The sequence below is a fragment of the Onthophagus taurus genome, chromosome 6 (assembly GCF_036711975.1).
Source record: "Onthophagus taurus isolate NC chromosome 6, IU_Otau_3.0, whole genome shotgun sequence".
Classification (NCBI taxonomy): Eukaryota; Metazoa; Arthropoda; class Insecta; order Coleoptera; family Scarabaeidae; genus Onthophagus; species Onthophagus taurus.
The window spans coordinates 5,953,740-5,966,246 of record NC_091971.1 but is presented as its reverse complement, the minus strand read 5'-3'; the positions used below and the strand labels follow the sequence as shown (position 1 = coordinate 5,966,246).

The 12,507-nt window shown below is 29.4% G+C and overlaps 4 protein-coding genes across 8 annotated transcripts in view; 2 read left to right on the top strand and 2 right to left on the bottom strand.

Moving 5' to 3' along the window:
• Nucleotides 1–141: 141 nt before the first annotated feature.
• LOC111427771 (growth hormone-regulated TBC protein 1-A-like) lies at nucleotides 142–5,279 on the bottom strand. Its single transcript, XM_023063068.2, has 4 exons — nucleotides 5,245–5,279; nucleotides 5,019–5,185; nucleotides 314–1,187; nucleotides 142–261 (listed from the first exon to the last, which is right to left on the bottom strand). The coding sequence occupies exons 2-4, from the start codon at nucleotides 5,153–5,155 to the stop codon at nucleotides 166–168; spliced, it is 1,107 nt and encodes a 368-aa protein (XP_022918836.1). The 5' UTR covers nucleotides 5,156–5,185; nucleotides 5,245–5,279; the 3' UTR covers nucleotides 142–165.
• On the top strand, nucleotides 1,275–2,214 carry LOC111428049 (transforming acidic coiled-coil-containing protein 1-like). The gene is made up of 2 exons (XM_023063452.2): nucleotides 1,275–1,382; nucleotides 1,452–2,214. The coding sequence occupies exons 1-2, from the start codon at nucleotides 1,368–1,370 to the stop codon at nucleotides 2,091–2,093; spliced, it is 657 nt and encodes a 218-aa protein (XP_022919220.2). The 5' UTR covers nucleotides 1,275–1,367; the 3' UTR covers nucleotides 2,094–2,214.
• LOC111428048 (probable tubulin polyglutamylase TTLL2) lies at nucleotides 4,740–12,081 on the top strand. The gene is made up of 7 exons (XM_023063451.2): nucleotides 4,740–4,951; nucleotides 5,323–5,434; nucleotides 10,108–10,224; nucleotides 10,282–10,385; nucleotides 10,436–10,604; nucleotides 10,659–11,138; nucleotides 11,190–12,081. Exons 2-7 carry the CDS (start codon nucleotides 5,354–5,356, stop codon nucleotides 11,793–11,795), a joined length of 1,557 nt encoding a protein of 518 aa, XP_022919219.1. The 5' UTR covers nucleotides 4,740–4,951; nucleotides 5,323–5,353; the 3' UTR covers nucleotides 11,796–12,081.
• The window catches only part of LOC111428046 (Z band alternatively spliced PDZ-motif protein 52), a 20,388-nt gene continuing 19,739 nt past the window's right edge, over nucleotides 11,859–12,507 (bottom strand). For all 5 annotated transcript variants that reach the window (XM_023063447.2, XM_023063450.2, XM_023063448.2 and 2 more), the window contains one exon: nucleotides 11,859–12,450. In XM_023063447.2, the coding sequence (XP_022919215.2) occupies nucleotides 12,373–12,450 (78 nt within the window). In that variant the 3' untranslated portion in view covers nucleotides 11,859–12,372. The remainder of the gene's footprint in view (nucleotides 12,451–12,507) is intronic.

Genomic DNA, 12,507 nt, shown 5'->3' with positions numbered 1-12,507 from the left:
CACATATGAATTTGACACATTTCAATGATTTTTTATTTAACCGATTTTATTTCAATAGACATTAATAAATTAAAGCAAATTTATAATTAAATCATTATTAATATAATTTATTTCAGATTTATTATCAATAACAATATAAATAAAAAAAATCATTCTCAAAATATTTCAATATTTACACATTTCTTCAATCGCATTTATATGTTTTATACGTAACTTTATTAATTGTTTGTTTGTTAATGATCCTGATATATTATAAATAAGCTAAAATGAGGAATATAATAACGAAATGTTAAAAAAAATAAATTTTACGTACTTTTATGAAATAATTACAATCATATACTTGTGGATGTTGTTCAATATCTTGTAAGCATTTTACAAGTTCTTCCGCATTATTCACTTGTAAAAGTTGATTCTTGTGCATTCTAATAAGTGTTAAAGCAACTCGCATTAGTACTACTGAACCTTCGTAAAATAAACAGTCCCATATTCTCAAAACCGTTTCGGCTGGCAAAATCCCAGAGTAGGAGCAAAGAAACCAGTGTGATAACTTGGAGTGCAAATTAAGTCCTAAATCATTAAAGTGTTGATACAATGAGGGTTCTTTTGATCTGAGGAGGTCTAAGAAAACTGCAATTTCTGTTAATAAACCGCTTAGCCCGCCACCGAAATAGTTAGGGAGTATGTTTTCGATTAAAGCTTTGTACAACCAAAAGCTTATCTCTTCATCTTTGGTAGATAATAGCAATAAAGCGGCGATGCGATCTAAACCTTGGCAATAATTGATTTCTGCGTTTTGGTTAGCGAATGCTCCGCAGATGTTGAACACCCTTTTTTGCATAACTCCCTCTTTCATAAAGAAAATATTTTCACGAAATAACCGTAACACATCTTTTTCTAATTGTTTAATCACATCGGTATTATTTATCACTGCCTTCAGTTCTTCGTAACTACGCGTCGATTTGTTCTTAAGTGCTTGAGCACCAGATAAAATCATCCATGTGGTTGAACGTTCATTCCATGGAATTCCTTTGCGAATACGACGCTTTAATCTGCAACCTCTTTTGTATTTATTACGATCGTTTAATTCGTTCCATTCTTGTTGACGCCTCTTTATTTTTGATAAGTATTTTTTATGGAGTTCATAATCATAATGTCGGGGAACAGGAAAACCGTAATCGTCGTATTTACTAAATTACATAAAAAAAGAAATAAATAATTACTAATTTATTTGTTAATAACCATATCAACGCAAAAATTAAAAAATAATAAATCCATCAAATGAAAATTAAATCAATAAGCCGTCAAAGGGATTGAAATCCCTTTCAGATAATTAATTTTTTTTCCAACCAAAAATCGATTCATTATTTATGGATTTTATACAGGTGGTTCAATCACTCTTAAAATTTTCAATAACAACCGAAGTGAAAAGGATTAACAGATACCGTTTACAGGAGCAGGCGATAAAAAATGATCGACAACTAGAAAACCAATCGGTCATAGAATACAAAGCGAAAATTGAAGAACTCGAAGATGAAATGATGAGACTTAAAGAAGAAAATGACTCGTTAAGAAGAGAATTATCCGATTCGGATGGCTCAAAAGATATTGCTAGTATCGTGGCGAGTTACGAAAACGTTATGGGGCAATTAATTCAAGATCATGAAACCGTGAAAAGCGAACGAGATTTGGTTAAGAACCATTTAGCGAATTTAGAGAAGGCATTTTACGATTTGGTTCAAAAATATGAAAGGGCTAAAAATGTTATAAAAACTTTAGAGAAAAACGAAGAGACGTTTCACAAAAATTTGCAAAAGTATAAAGACAACGTCGATCAAGCCGAAAAAAAATACATGGAATTTAAGGAGTACGCCATCGACAAATTAAACGAAGCCAATATCCAATTAGAGATGAACAATAAAGAATATTTAGAGGAAATGTCGAAAATGAGAACTAAAGCCATACAGAGTCAAATAAAAGTTAACGATTTAGAAAAAAAGTTATCTAAGAGTAGTTTAAAGAGCAGCGAAGAAGCCGATAACGACGACTCCGAAAATTGTTCTATTTTTGATCCTTTAACAAACGATATTACTTAAGTTTTTTTTATTTATTATGTATGCTCAATTTTGTTTTAGTCTCTTTGTATATTCTTGTATTGATCCAGTGGTGGATAAAAATGATTTATGTCAATAATAAAACTTACAGAAACTCGTAAAACTTCGTGTTAATCGAACTTCTTTCCAACCATTTTACTAAGTTCTAAGTTTTTCGTTGAGTTTTATCGAGATACTTAAAGACCACTTATTTATAAATATTGTAGGTGATATAAATAAATATATTATACAACAATATTTTTTAATCCAACCTCAAAGATTTCTCTATCTATTGATGTATAATCGTTGGGTTGGATTTGAAAATTTTGGAGAGAAAAGATTTTGAGTTTAAGCTAACGTTTTTGCTTTAGATAAAAATGTCAAAAAAGATGAAAATTTAACAATTCGTGGAAGCGGTGTTTATGGAAACTAAGGAATGAGATTTATCTTCAATTAAAGCTTAAAGCTTTCTCTTTCGATTGATGTATAATAATCGTTGGGTTGTATTTGAAAATTTTGGAGAGAAAAGACTTTGAGACTTTGAAACAAACTTTTTCCTTCAGATAAAAATGTCAAAAATAGAGAAAATTTAAAAATTCGTGGAAGCTACGTTTATGGAAACTAAGGAATGAGATTTATCTTCAGTTAAAGCGCAAAGCTTTCTCTTTCGATTGATGTATAATAATCGTTGGGTTGTATTTGAAAATTTTGGAGAAAAAATATATTGACTATAAACAAACGTTTTTGCTTCAGATAAAAATGTCAAAAAAGATGAAAATTTAAAAATTCGTGGAAGCGGTGTTTATGGGAACTAAGAAATGAGACTTATCTTTAATTAAAGCTCAGAGCTTTCTCTTTCGATTGATGTATAATAGTCGTTGGGTTGTATTTCAAAATTTTGGAGAAAAAATATATTGAGTATAAACAAACGTTTTTGCTTCAGATAAAAATGTCATAAAAGATGAAAATTTAAAAATTCGTGGAAGCTATGTTTATGGAAACTAAGGAATGAGATTTATCTTCAATTAAAGCTTAAAGCTTTCTCTTTCGATTGATGTATAATAATCGTTGGGTTGGATTTGAAAATTTTGGAGAAAAACGATATTGAGTATAAATAAACGTTTTTGCTTCAGATAAAAATGTCAAAAAAGATGAAAATTTAAAAATTCGTGGAAGCGGTGTTTATGGAAACTAAGGAATGAGATTTATGTTCAATTAAAGCTTAAAGCTTTCTCTTTCGATTGATGTATAATAATCGTTGGGTTGTATTTGAAAATTTTGGAGAGAAAAGACTTTGAGACTTTGAAACAAACTTTTTCCTTCAGATAAAAATGTCAAAAATAGAGAAAATTTAAAAATTCGTGGAAGCTACGTTTATGGAAACTAAGGAATGAGATTTATCTTCAGTTAAAGCGCAAAGCTTTCTCTTTCGATTGATGTATAATAATCGTTGGGTTGTATTTGAAAATTTTGGAGAAAAAATATATTGACTATAAACAAACGTTTTTGCTTCAGATAAAAATGTCAAAAAAGATGAAAATTTAAAAATTCGTGGAAGCGGTGTTTATGGGAACTAAGAAATGAGACTTATCTTTAATTAAAGCTCAGAGCTTTCTCTTTCGATTGATGTATAATAATCGTTGGGTTGTATTTCAAAATTTTGGAGAAAAACGATATTGAGTGTAAACTAACGTTTTTGCTTAAAATAAAAATGGTGAAAATTTAAAAACTCGCAGAAGTGTTGTTTATGGAAACTAAGAAATGAGATTTATCTTTAATCGAAGCTCAAAGATTTCTCTTTCGATTGATGTATAATAATCGTTGGGTTGTATTTCAAAATTTTGGAGAAAAAATATATTGAGTATAAACAAACGTTTTTGCTTCAGATAAAAATGTCAAAAAAGATGAAAATTTAAAAATTCGTGGAAGCTACGTTTATGGAAACTAAGTAATGAGATTTATCTTTAATTAAAGCTCAAAGCTTTCTCTTTCGATTGATGTATAATAATCGTTGGGTTGGATTTGAAAATTTTAGAGAAAAACGATATTGAGTATAAATAAACGTTTTTGCTTCAGATAAAAATGTCAAAAAAGATGAAAATTTAAAAATTCGTGGAAGCTATGTTTATGGAAACTAAGGAATGAGATTTATCTTTAATTAAAGCTCAAAGCTTTCTCTTTCGATTGATGTATAATAATCGTTGGGTTGGATTTGAAAATTTTTGTGAAAAACGATATTGAGTGCAAACTAACGTTTTTGCTTAAAATAAAAACGGTGAAAATTTAAAAACTCGCAGAAGTGTTGTTTATGGAAACTAAGAAATGAGATTTATCTTTAATCGAAGCTCAAAGATTTCTCTTTCGATTGATGTATAATAGTCGTTGGGTTGGATTTGAAAATTTTGGAGAGAAAAGGTATTGAGTTTTAACTAACGTTTACTGCAACATATTCCAACAATATCTCTAAAAATCTTTACAAGTTTTGTGATGGAATCTTATACCGCATTCAAGTTTAACATTAAAGTTTACAGTGCTTTACTGCGGTATCTTGTTATAACCCTTTTATTCTTGTTTTGTGCTGGAAGGTTGCGCTTTAAATGTTTGGGGCGTGGAAAAGGGATGAATGGAACGCGCTTGTCACTGCTAACTGGCATAACCCACCACCACCAGCACCTAAAATCTGAAAAGCCAGCCAGAACTTGTGACGACGCGACGTCGATGTTACATAAACGACTGACGTCGTCGTTAGCGTGATTTCAAAAACCACGTGCTGTTGGTTGAACTTTAATTTTCTTTATGGAAAAACGACCGACAATGGAGACGAATGTAACGCGGTGGTTTAAATAGATACTCTTTAAAACGTAAGTTATTGAACTTGACTTTGAAATAGAACAACAGTTAATTTTGAAAATCTAAACGTAAACTTACTTATACATTTCTGTTGCGTTTACAACTCTTGATTGTCCCATTACTGTGTATATCAACGGGAAAATTGAAAATAAATATGATTTATGGTTTATTTTGTAAACTCGACCGATTTTTGCCCAATTCCTTAGTTGCCTCATTTTCAATAATTTTCGAATCTTGTAATTTGCCTGAAAATTTTGAACAGTTACAGCCTATTTTAGAGAATTTTGAATAATGGTTTTATTACTTTATAGGTTACTCAACACTCATAAATTGAAATTGACGTTTAAAAAATATTAAGATAATTGTTATATATTTTTTTCAGATTTTTTAACATTATTAATTTTAACACAAAAATGTTTGAAGAGTGTTTTGGTGAAGGTCCTTTCATTTTCCGTTTAAATGATAACGGAGCCGGACCACTTCTTTTAACCCAAGTAAGTATTTCTAAAAAAAAATTATAAAATTATTATAATTGCATAAAATAAGTGTTATAAAAGATGAAAATTTAAAAATTAGGGGAGGCGGTGTTTATGAGAATTAAGAAATTAGATTTATCATTAATTAAAGCCCAAAGATTTCTCTTTCGATTGATGTATAATAATCGTTGGGTTGGATTTGAAAAGTTTTGAGAAAAAACGATATTGAGTATAAACTAACGTTTTTGCTTAAAATACAAATGTTATAAAAGATGAAAATTTAAAAATTCGTGGAAGCGTTGTTTATGAAAACTAAGAAATAAAGTTTATCTTTAATTAAAGCTCAAAGATTTCTCTTTCATTTGATATATAACAATCGTTGGGTTGTGTTTGAAAAATATGGAGAAAAAGAATGCAGAATTAAAACGAACATTTTTACTTAAAACATTAATTTGCAAAATGTGAAAATTTTAAAATTATATTATAATATAATATCATTTGACGTCAATGAGTTTTTTTAACCAAAAAAACGAAAACGAGAAAAGCGAAAACGGGTAAAAGTATAAAACACGCGACGAATATTTACACGTAAATCGGTTTGACTGGTTTAAAAGGAGTAAAGGGGGAAATTTTCTCTTACAGGGTGCATAACCCAACTGGGTGGACTGTAATAAATAATCGGGTAAACCTCTAATGAATTCCTGGTTAACACGCGAGTATGCATTGCATTTCGTTGTTGGGGGGGAGTTGTTGTTGTTATTTCATCAACTCCCACCATAACAATGGGGGTTTGAAAGGTCGCTGCAACAGGAAGTGCTTGAAAACATTCTCTGCGTAAAACTAGATCAAACAAATTTACATACTCTATAAACCTCTATAATAGTAAAGCTCCTCTAACGATAAACATTCGAAAAGGTCGTTGCTATAAATTTGTTAACCTTTGCGTGAAGAATCATAATTAGAAAATGGGTGTTTGCTTTTTTATTGATGATTAGGTAAATTAATAAGGATCTAATTTCTTAACATTTTTACTCCGTTTCGATTTGATGTTAGTTTAATTGTTTTAATGGGGATTTAATTCAATAAATATTTCGTATTCAAGGATTTTTGATGATGAAACGACATTGGGAATCGAAACGAATTAAAACTGTCGTCGCCGGGTTCATTGGAAATAGCGTGACGCAATTAACGGAATGGGCTATAAATTTTCGACCGGTCTATTTTACGAATAAAATACAATTGTAATTTATTCTTATAACCCATTTTCAGATAGGAGCCTTTCGAATAAATAAACACGCAAACTAACTTCCGGGTTTTATCTTTTCAAATAAAAATCAACCATAAAGATAGTATTTTTCTTCTATTTCTTTAAACCGAATCAAAATTATATCAGATTGTTCAAAATTATTGAATGTTATTCGGTAACCATTAAATATTTGTCTAAATGATTGTCCAGAACAATTAAAAGCTAGATTTTTATGTAAACTAAACTTGTCTAAATCAAGTAGCGCTAGTAAGCACTAGATTGATTTAGATTGTATATGGAAACTAAACAGCTCGAACTGAAACGATTATTAAAATGTTTTAGGGGATATTACAGAATATTTTTTAATAACAAAACTTTTTTCCCCCACATTTAGTTTATGAGATATAACCTGCACTGATGTTGAAAACATCAAAATAGGGCTTTTTACATTATAGTCAAATAGGTTCGAAATAGTCAATGTTGAAACAGAAACGATTATGAAAAATGTTTTAGCAGATATTACAGAAAATTTTCTAATAACAAAACTTTTTTCCCCCACATTTAGTTTTTGAGATATAACCTACACTGATATTGAAAACATCAAAATAGGGCTTTTTACATTATAGTCAAATAGGTCCGAAATAGTCAATGTTGGAACAGAAACGATTATAAAAAATGTTTTAGGGGATATTACAGAACATTTTCTAATAACAAAACTTTTTTCCCCCACATTTAGTTTTTGAGATATAACCTACACTGATATTGAAAACATCAAAATAGGGTTTTTAGATTATAGTGAAAAAGGTTCGAAATAGTCAATGCTGGAATAGAAACGATTATGAGAAATGTTTTAGGGGATATTATAGAATATTTTCTAATAACAAAACTTTTTTCCCCTACATTTAGTTTTCGAGATATAACCTACACTGATGTTAAAAACAACAAAATTGGGTTTTTAGATTATTGTCAAATAGGTTCGAAATAGTCAATGCAGGAACCGAAACGATTATGAGAAATGTTTTAGGGGATGTTAGAGAATATTTTCTAATAACAAAACTTTTTTCCCCCACATTTAGTTTTTGAGATATAATCTACACTGATGTTGAAAATATCAAAATAGAGTTTTTTGGATTATAGCCAAATAGGTTCGAAATAGTCAATGCTGGAACCGAAACGATTATGAGAAATGTTTTAGGGGAAGTTAGAGTATATTTTCTAATAACAAAACTTTTTTCCCCCACATTTAGTTTTTGAGATATAACCTACACTGATGTTGAAAACGTCAAAATAGGGTATTTTAGATTATAGTCAAATAGGTTCGAAATAGTCAATGCAAGAACCGAAACGATTATGAGAAATGTTTTAGGGGATATTACAGAATATTTTCTAATAACAAAACTTTTTTCCCCCACATATAGTTTTTGAGATATAACCTACACTGATATTGAAAACATTAAAATAGGGTTTTTAGATTATAGTGAAAAAGGTTCGAAATAGTCAATGCTGGAACAGAAACGATTATGAGAAATGTGTTAGGGGATATTACAGAATATTTTCTAATAACAAAACTTTTTTCTCCCACATTTAGTTTTTGAGATATAACCTACACTGATGTTGAAAACATCAAAATAGGGCTTTTTACATTATAGTCAAATATGTCCGAAATAGTCAATGTTGGAACAGAAACGATTATAAAAAATGTTTTAGGGGATATTACAGAATATTTTCTAATAACAAAACTTTTTTCCCCCACATTTAGTTTTTGAGATATAACCTACACTGATATTGAAAACATCAAAATAGGGTTTTTAGATTATAGTGAAAAAGGTTCGAAATAGTCAATGCTGGAACAGAAACGATTATAAAAAATGTTTTAGGGGATATTACAGAATATTTTCTAATAACAAAACTTTTTTCCCCCACATTTAGTTTTTGAGATATAACCTACACTGATGTTGAAAACATCAAAATAGGGTTTTTAGATTATAGTCAAATAGGTTCGAAATAGTCAATGCAGGAACCGAAACAATTATGAGAAATGTTATAGAGGATATTACAGAATATTTTCTAATAACAAAACTTTTTTCTCCCACATTTAGTTTTTGAGATATAACCTACACTGATGTTGAAAACATCAAAATAGGGTTTTTTACATTATAGTCAAATAGGTTCGAAATAGTCAATGCTGGAACAGAAACGATTATGAGAAATGTTTTAGGAGATATTACAGAATATTTTCTAATAACAAAACTTTTTTCCCCTACATTTAGTTTTCGAGATATAACCTACACTGATGTTAAAAACATCAAAATTGGGTTTTTAAATTATAGTCAAATAGGTTCGGAACAGAAACGATTATGAGAAATATTTTCGGGGATATTACAGAATGTATTTTAATAACAAAACTTTTTTCCTCCACATTTAGTTTTTGAGATATAACCTACACTGATGTTGAAAACATCAAAATACGGCTTTTTACATTATAGTCAAATAGGTCCGAAATAGTCAATGTTGGAACAGAAACGATTATAAAAAATGTTTTAGGGGATATTACAGAATATTTTGTAATAACAAAACTTCTTTCCCCCACATTTAGTTTTTGAGATATAACCTACACTGATGGTGAAAACATCAAAATAGGGTTTTCTAGATTATAGTCAAATAGGTTCGAAGTAGTCAATGCAGCAACAGAAACGATTATGAGAAATGTTTTCGGGGATATTACAGAATATTTTCTAATAACAAAACTTTTTTCCCCCACATTTAGTTTTTGAGATATAACCTACACTGATGTTGAAAACATCAAAATAGGATTTTTGAGATTATAGTCAAATAGGTTCGAAATAGGTCATGCTGGAACAGAAACGATTATGAGAAATGTTTTAGGGGATATTACAGAATATTTTCTAATAACAAAACATTTTCCCCCACATTTAGTTTTTGAGATATAACCTACACTGATGTTGAAAACATCAAAATAAGGTTTTTTAGATTATAGCCAAATAGGTTCGAAATAATCAATGCTGGAACAGAAACGATTATGAGAAATGTTTTAGGGAATATTACAGAATATTTTCTAATAACAAAACTTTTTTCCCCCACATTTAGTTTTTGAGATATAACCTACACTGATGTTGAAAACATTAAAATAGGATTTTTGAGATTATAGTCAAATAGGTTCGAAATAGTCAATGCTGGAACAGAAACGATTATGAGAAATATTTTCGGGGATATTACAGAATATTTTCTAATAACAAAACTTTTTTCCCCTACATTTAGTTTTCGAGATATAACCTACACTGATGTTAAAAACATCAAAATTGGGTTTTTGAGAGTTAGTTCGATGATAGTAGAACTAGATTGGATATTGTTATTGAACTAAAACTAGAACTAACACTAGAACTTGTTGATTACTGTAAAATATATTTATATTTATTAATTTTAGGTTTGTTTAGAACGAGGATGGAGAGAATATAATTCAGAAAACGGCGATCATTGGAACCTTTGGTGGAGAACTTCCGGGTTTTCCGTTAGCCACCATAAAAGTTTATACGCTTGGCAGGTATTTTATAAAAGAAAATAATAAATTTTTAGTTCCATTCCATCACGTTTATTTTAGTTTATAAATCATATCCCGAAAGGTTCAGCAATTTGTCGCAAAGATAATTTAGTTCGTTATTTGAGGTGTATGAAGAAGGTTTATGGATCAATCTACGATTTTAGGTACACAAATAAAATTATAATTAATATTATTTTAAAAATTTGTGTTTCAGTCCTGATGGATTTAATCTTCCATTAGAATACACCAAATTAGCTGCTGAGTGTTCAAAATGTAGACCATTTACAGCAAGAAATGATATTGATTTGTATTACGAAGATAAACCAGTGTGGATTTGTAAACCGGTCGCTCAAAGTCAAGGAAGAGGAATTTTTCTTTTCAGAGTAATTTTATTCATCTAATCGATTTTAATTTAATTATTTTTATTGATTTTTTAGAAATTAAGTGAATTAACTTACGATAGTAACACGATCGTTCAGAAATATATCGAAAAACCGTTATTAATCGGCGGTTATAAATTTGATTTGAGGCTTTACGTTTGTATTCCATCTTACCACCCGGTTACAATTTATTTATATCGGGAGGGATTAGCCCGATTTGGTACCGATAAATTTAGTTTGAATGATCTAAAAAATCCTTATCGACATCTCACGAATAGTTCAATAAATAAATGCGGACCTGGTTACACTGAAATGAAAGATCGAATTGGGGCCGGATGTAAATGGACTTTTCGGCAATTACGAAGATATTTCCAACAAGCGGGAATTTCCGATTGGTTACTTTGGCAAAAAATCTCTTCCTTAATCATTTTAACTTTATTAAGTCACATTCAACAAGTTCCACAAACGGTTAATTGTTTCGAATTTTTTGGATTCGACGTTTTAATTGATAGCACTTTAAGACCTTGGTTGTTAGAAGTAATAATTAATTTATTACGCAACTTTTTAGTTAAAAATTTTATTTTTTAGGTAAATTTAAGCCCAGCTTTAGGAAACGATTGCGACGCTGATAGAACAGTGAAAAAACCGATGTTACACGATATGTTCGATCTTTTAGGGTTACCTTTATACAACACAGGATTATGTATTTATCATATTTGGAACGATGACGATGAGAATAAATTGGTTGAAGAGGACCAAAAACGCGCCATAAAACCATCTCAAGCCGTCGTTAACGCAGCTGGAAGATGGAGGAAAAAACACAGAAAAATGTCGGCGAGATCAATTTCACGAAGTAAATCGGCTAATAAAGTAACAAAAAATAATTTAAACCAAAATAACTTAAAAACGTACAATTACACAAACAAATGGGGTAATGGAAAAGATTGGAAGAATGCCCCAGCGGAAGAAGGGGGTTGGATAAGATTATGGCCGATGAATTCGAGGGTTAATTACAACAATGAAAATATGAGTGTTAATAGCAAAGTGAAATTTATGGTATCAGAAGTGAATAAGTTTAGTAAAGTTGCGAAAGAAATTTTTAAAAGATACCCCGCCGCTTCAGAATGCCAATTAAACGAGTTTTTGCAACAAAAATTCGATTTAAATCGGGATGTTTGGATTCCGCCAATTTAAAGGTTCAACTGCCATTATTAGTTGTTAATTAGTAGCTTAAAATTAAGATTTAAACTTTAAAAATTAAATTTTAAATGGTTATTTATTGATTTATCTAATATACATAATAAAACAATCCATCTAAACACTACAAATCCTTTTCGTCTCTAAAATGGCAACTTTATTCGAATTCTTCTCATCTCCTCCATTATTTCTTAAATTTTATACAATTAAAACACAAAGATTTATTTATACACAAGTTATATAAGTACAATTTACATAGTTCTTATTTTTTTTTCTACTAAAATATACCTGATGTTTTGTTATTTAAACTTAAACGACTAGTATACATAACACATATAGATAAATATTTTTTTTTATATTTAATTACCTAAAAAGACTAAAATAATCATCTAATAGTTTTTTTTTAACACAAAAAATTCATTTTGGTTTATAGATTTGGCTTTTTTAAGCTGAATTACAAGAATATATAAATAAATATAATTATATTTGGCGAAAGCTTTTTTAAACCCCTTTTTAAAAATCAAATAACTTTTATTTTATTTCTTTCTTCTTTAAATTTTTTTTGTAGAGAATTCTAACGGGCGTGGTTTTTGCAGAAAGGACGACCACCTTTAGCGAAGAAGCTTTGTCCTTCGAGATTTTTCTTACACATCTAAATTAATTAAAAAAAGATTAAATTTTTTCATTTAATTTCTTTGAATTTAAACTT

What these genes read in the sequence shown, in the direction of transcription:
- LOC111427771 (XM_023063068.2), bottom strand. Translation starts at nt 5,155, where the DNA reads ATGAGGCAACTAAGGAATTGGGCAAAAATCGGTCGAGTTTACAAAATA. An exon ending in AACGCAACAGAAATGTATAA is followed by an intron (nt 1,188 to 5,018) that starts GTAAGTTTACGT and finishes TATGTAATTTAG; the next exon opens with TAAATACGACGATTACGGTT. An exon ending in ATTGTAATTATTTCATAAAA is followed by an intron (nt 262 to 313) that starts GTACGTAAAATT and finishes TCCTCATTTTAG; the next exon opens with CTTATTTATAATATATCAGG.
- LOC111428048 (XM_023063451.2), top strand. Translation starts at nt 5,354, where the DNA reads ATGTTTGAAGAGTGTTTTGGTGAAGGTCCTTTCATTTTCCGTTTAAAT. An exon ending in AAAGTTTATACGCTTGGCAG is followed by an intron (nt 10,225 to 10,281) that starts GTATTTTATAAA and finishes CGTTTATTTTAG; the next exon opens with TTTATAAATCATATCCCGAA. An exon ending in GAGGAATTTTTCTTTTCAGA is followed by an intron (nt 10,605 to 10,658) that starts GTAATTTTATTC and finishes TTGATTTTTTAG; the next exon opens with AAATTAAGTGAATTAACTTA.